Source organism: Manis javanica, chromosome 5 (genome assembly GCF_040802235.1).
Source record: "Manis javanica isolate MJ-LG chromosome 5, MJ_LKY, whole genome shotgun sequence".
In the NCBI taxonomy this organism is placed as follows: Eukaryota; Metazoa; Chordata; class Mammalia; order Pholidota; family Manidae; genus Manis; species Manis javanica.
The window spans coordinates 174,018,934-174,024,263 of record NC_133160.1 but is presented as its reverse complement, the minus strand read 5'-3'; the positions used below and the strand labels follow the sequence as shown (position 1 = coordinate 174,024,263).

The following is a 5,330-nucleotide window of genomic DNA, read 5'->3' as shown; positions in this document are numbered from 1 at the left end:
TCCCGCACTAGTGAACAATGACCGCTGAGGCGACAAAGGCTCCCTATGGGCCGGACCTCTTCTGATGGACTCCCCTGAGAGCTGGCACAGCCAGACAAGCAGTGGGGACAGTCAGGGGCACAGCCTGCTGGGCTGCCCGCGGGGTTCACAGCAGGGCACGCATCCTCCACATTCTCAGGGATCACAAAGCCAAGCTCTCGAGACAGAAAGACGACAAAGACAAAGGGAAACAAAGACCATGTCTGGGAAGGAGTAAACAAGAGCCCTGCCCCAGGTTTGCCGTGAGTCACTAAGCAGGAGGAACTGGCTGCGCCAGGATGTCCTCCTGATGCTGTGAAGTCAGAAAGACACCAAAGGATCCTCACCATTCTCGCTCGACCGCGCCTCACAGATGGAGATGCTGGGACGCTGACGGGGTAGGAAATCTTACCCGCGGCTGGCTGCGTGTCAGAGGCCTAAGCGTCTCCCAGCTGCAGGTGGCTCGGAGCCAGCATGCGCGGCGAGTTAACTCTCCCGCTGGACACCACCAGCTGCTGGGGAAGAAGCATTTCCCTCTACTCTTCGAGGTTCTTCTGGCTGATCTAAGAGACACATAGGAAAAATTCTAATGTAGTTTCATACATATGGGCACCCCCCCCACACACACACGAGAGGGTCAAAGACAGGAAGCCAAAACGAGGTGAAGCTGCCATCCTGAGCTCAGAAATGGGATGGGGGCCTGGGGCCCCAAAGTGGGGAGGGCAGGACACAGGGCAGTAAGAAGAGCAGGTCTTGGTAATGTTGGGAAGAAACGTCTCAGGCCCATACGGGGTCACTTAAAGTTAGGGCCCACAGAAACCAAGCTTTCATACCGGACCCACCTTCAGTTTCCACCCCCTCAGGAATATGACCTTTCACCGCCGAACTGGAATCTCCTGGAGGAAGTTCGGGAGCCCTGACCCGGAGGAGGGAGGCCTTGTTGAAACAACACAGTTCTTGCTAATGAATTCCTTTCTTTTTTTTTTTTTTTTTCTTTTTCCTAATTCCTTTCCTTTTTAAATGCTGTTTGCCTTTACAAACCTTTTCCTGTAGTATGTTGGAGCACTCCGTACTTGCTAAAGGAAGGTTGCTCAATTCATGAGTCCCTTAATAAACCCAATTAGGTCTTCAAATTTGCTTACTTGAATTTTGTTTTTTTAACAGTGGTCAGATGTTTCCCCCAACATACAGATGGGGCCCTCAGATAACATATCTCTCTGGTGACAACTTTTGTTTTTGAAAAGACCCCAGTTTAGGATTTTCTGGACAGTTAAGGGAGGAGCAGAAGCTTCTCTTGAGTCCAAAGGGTCTTGATTGCCTGCAGCTCAGAACAGTCCACCTGACAGCATATTTGGGGGCAACCTGCCCACGGTCCCTACAAGGGCCTCAGATAACACTTTCTTGGAAACGGGGTCCTGCTGTTTGAAGAGAGGCCCGAACAAGGCTCATTCCTGGAGGGCTTGCTGGTGAGCGTCCCCGGCAGGGGCAGCCCTGGCAGCTCCAGAAACTTCAGGGGCAGGGGAGCACACCCACCTGCCTCGCAGTACTCCCACGGCCACCAAAGTAAAGTTTAAAGTGAATGACATCAGGCCTGGGTTCTGCTTTTACTGGGGCCAAGGGTGGGGTGCCACTGGTTTGTGGGGAAGTGCAAAAAGAGAAAAAAGGGGCAGCCCAAATGGTCGGCTGTTTGTGGAGCCTTCGGGCGGGGGTGGCTCTTGACCTCCTCTTGTGGTGCCAGGGTGTTTGTTCAGACAGCGACTTTGAGGTGGAGGCCTCTTTAATCAGAGCTTGACTCCGGCACTTACATTAGGACGCTCGCGTGGCTGTCAGGGACGTGTGCCCGCGCACACACACGCACACACACCCCATAACTGCTATGGCTCAGGGAGTGGGGCTGCAGTGGAAGCTGGCTTCTGAATGACTCACAGGTGCTCTGAGGAGCAGCTGCAGGAGCAGGACCACACTCGCTCCCACGTCCACCCTGTGTCTGCCGGCCCGTCTGGTATCTCTGCGGGCTGGTGCCAGGGGACAGGAAGGGACAGACCCACTCCCTCACTAGTTACACACTTGACACAAACTCACCAGCCACCCACTTACTCTGAAGACCCCACCTGTCCACCAGGGTGGGGAACAGAGATGAGGACACCATCTGTTAATCAGTGTTGACCCCCAGATGGGGAAGCACAGTAAGATGTGGGCACATTGAGGTGGCAGTACCAGGTGAGGCTGGGAGAGAAGGGTTGACAGGAGGTTGGAACAGTGCATTTCATCAGAAGCTGAGCTGCAGGGTGGGGAGGGGCAAGCTTTGACCGGTCCAGCCCAGTCTGCCCCACCCTCTATGTCAGTATGATGCTGGGCCTTATAAAGTGCCAAGAGGCCTCCAGTGGATTTTTCCTCAGCTGCACCAGCCACCAGAAGGAAGGTGGGTTGAAATTCAGCACCATGACAGAACTGGAGATGGCCCTGGACATGATTATCAACATCTTTGCCCGGTACTCAGAGGCCGAGGACAACCAGCAGAGCCTGACCAAGGGAGAGCTGAGGATGCTCTTGGAGAAGGAACTCCCAGGCTTCCTGGAGGTGAGGGTGCAGCAGTGAAGGACAGCGCCCACCCCCCCGCCGGGGTCTGGCTCAGAGGAGACCGTGAGGGTCAGGAAGGGAGGTGGGAAGAAAGAGGAAAAAGGGGTGGTTATGGAAGGCAGAAGAGACAGACAGGGTGAAGAGCCAGCCGTGAGCTGGCCCCGGAGGTACAGCCAGAAAGGGGAGGCCAGAGGCCAAGGACAGGGTCTGCTGCCCAGGAACTCTGGGTCAGGGAGGGCATGTGGCCAGGTCAATCCTTGAAACATGGACTCAAAGCCCCAGTTTACTTGTGACTTGGGGTCCCGGTGGAAGAGAGTGGGAGGCGAGCCAGAGCATAGGGGGTGGCACACAGGGACTGAACCCAGGGCCACCTCGGAGGCGGCTTTGCTGGCCCCCCGGAGCTGTTCCTCTCCACGGCTGCTGGCCACAAACATCCCTGCTGCCCCGTCTGCTTGTCCCCCTCCCTCCCGCTCTTCCCGGGTTCCAGGAGCCTGGTGTTAGTGGGCCACCAGGAAGGTGCACGGGAGCAGGTCCCTCCTGTGCCCTCCTTCCCCTTCCTGGCTCTCACCTGGCACCCCACCACCCCCACCAAACCCCGCCTGCCTGCACTTCACGGGCTCTGCGCCCACGCTGATTCTCAGACATGGAGGCCTGCAAGTCCCAGCCTGAACCATCACTTCAAAGACACTGGGCACTTCTCCTGATTTCCTTTCTCTGGATGTGAGTGCAGTGAGGATACAGTTTTTCAAATCAAGTTCACTTGCTGGTCTCTATTATAAATATGTGTTTGTGATAGAAAATGTAAAAACACAGAAAGGCAGAGGCAGGAAACCCTTACAACTCCTTCCCCGTTTCCCTTTCAGCCTTTTCTCCACATGAAAGTTGATGTGAATGAAATTCTAACATGCAATTTCTTTTTTAACCTAATATTGCAACATACATTCTCTGAACACCCCTGCTGCCATCTGCAGGGGACTTGTGCTCGGGTTTGGGTGTTCTACAAATTACCAATTTTAAGAATATAACCCTTGGTGATTTTGATCCAAAAAGCTGTGTATGGGGGAGTGACAGGTGGTCCACGGAGCACATTTTGAAAGCCAGTGGCTAAGGTAGGGGTTCTCAAACTTGCGTTAAGTCAGAATGACTGAGAACTGAAAAGCAGGGGGCTTGGACCCTTCAACAGGCCAGGCCTTCAGCTGTGCTGAAGCCCAGGATGGTAAAGCCGGAGCTCAGCCGTGTCCACAGCCTTGTGGCCGTTTCCTCGATGCTCAGCCCAGTGCCTGAGGCCGCTGGAGCTTCATGAGCACTGGAAGGCTGTCCAGCTACACGGGCCTTTTGGGAGCTACAGGGCGTGCCGCTGTCGGGACTCTCCACGGCTTGTCTGCCGGTGGACAAGCCGGTGGCCGGTTCCTGGGCTGGGTCCTCAGCACCCCCTGCTGCTGCCTCCCGATCTGCAGAGGGGCGGAACAGTGGCAGATGGGCAGGCTTTCAGGGCCCTCAAAGAAGACCTGGGGCCCTGGAGCACCGAGCAGAGGGGAGAGCAAGGACTCTGTCCTCCTCCTGGTCTCAACCCCAGATTTCCCTTCTGCCTGGAGTCTCAGGCAGGTCCCTCATCCATAGGCCTTGTAGTCTTCATCTGTAACCCGGGGTGATGCAGTCTTCTTGCCTGGGGGTTGTGAGGATCAGAGGTTTCTGTAAAGCAGCCTGCTGGGTCCTGGCCCAGTGGGGGCGCTCAAGGAGCCTAACGCAGAGTTCTGGTAATTTAACACCCACAAAACCAGTGGTGCAGAGGGCTGGAGTGCCGATTGCCAGTGCTTCCTGGGAATAATCATCCATTATTTCAAAGCCCATTTCAAAGCCCATTAAACAATCCCCTTCAAAACATAACAGCAAAATAAATACTCCCTCCTGCAGAGCATGATGCAATTCAAGTCTGGCCTAAAACACTATGTCCACATCATGTCACACACACAGGGGGGCACACGGCTGCTTAGAGCCACGTGGCTGGTGTGCACAGCTGTCCCCGGAGCAGAGCCTGAGAACAAGGCAAGCCTGCTCTGCCCAGCAGTGGGGTTTGGTGAGGCCAAGGCCCCCAGGCACCCACAGTGCTGACCTGGGCCTGTCTCCCCTAGAGTGGAAAGGACAAGAGTACTGTGGACAAGCTGCTCAAGGAACTGGACGCCAACGGAGACACCAAGGTGGACTTCAATGAGTTCATGACGTTGGTGGCTATGCTCACGTCTACCTGTCACACGTACTTTGAGCAGGAAGAATCCTGATGCCTTGTAGAGCCAGATTCCTGAGGGACACAGGCAGGGGCAGGGACTGGCCCCTAACCTCCGGAAAGCCCTCATTGGCAATTATTTCCCTGGGCTGAGCCTGCTGATGACTCTCTGATTAATAAAATGCTCATGAAATGATCCCCATCTCAGAGAAACTGATTATTTTCTTAAAACCTCAGTATCCCCACATACACCCAATAATAACACACTACTTTGCCAGCAGACATGGAGATGAAAATGACACAGGTCAGTTGGTAAGAATCCATTCACATACCATTTCCTGAGTGCCCACCCTGCGCCAGCCTGATGGCTAAGGCAGTCTCTGCTTTTGTCATCATAAAATGAATGCCACCCTATACTGGACTCAAGGGAGACTTGTGAGACACGCATCCGCCCATCCATTTGGTCAGCCAGTCAGTCACACAGTCACTCATCAAACCCTGGCCCCAC

At 54.6% G+C, this 5,330-nt stretch overlaps 1 protein-coding gene across 1 annotated transcript; it reads left to right on the top strand.

Moving 5' to 3' along the window:
- The first annotated feature begins 2,382 nt into the window (after window positions 1-2,382).
- S100P (S100 calcium binding protein P) lies at window positions 2,383-5,018 on the top strand. The gene is made up of 2 exons (XM_017642533.3): window positions 2,383-2,598; window positions 4,731-5,018. Exons 1-2 carry the CDS (start codon window positions 2,461-2,463, stop codon window positions 4,875-4,877), a joined length of 285 nt encoding a protein of 94 aa, XP_017498022.2. The 5' UTR covers window positions 2,383-2,460; the 3' UTR covers window positions 4,878-5,018.
- The last annotated feature ends 312 nt before the right edge of the window (window positions 5,019-5,330 follow it).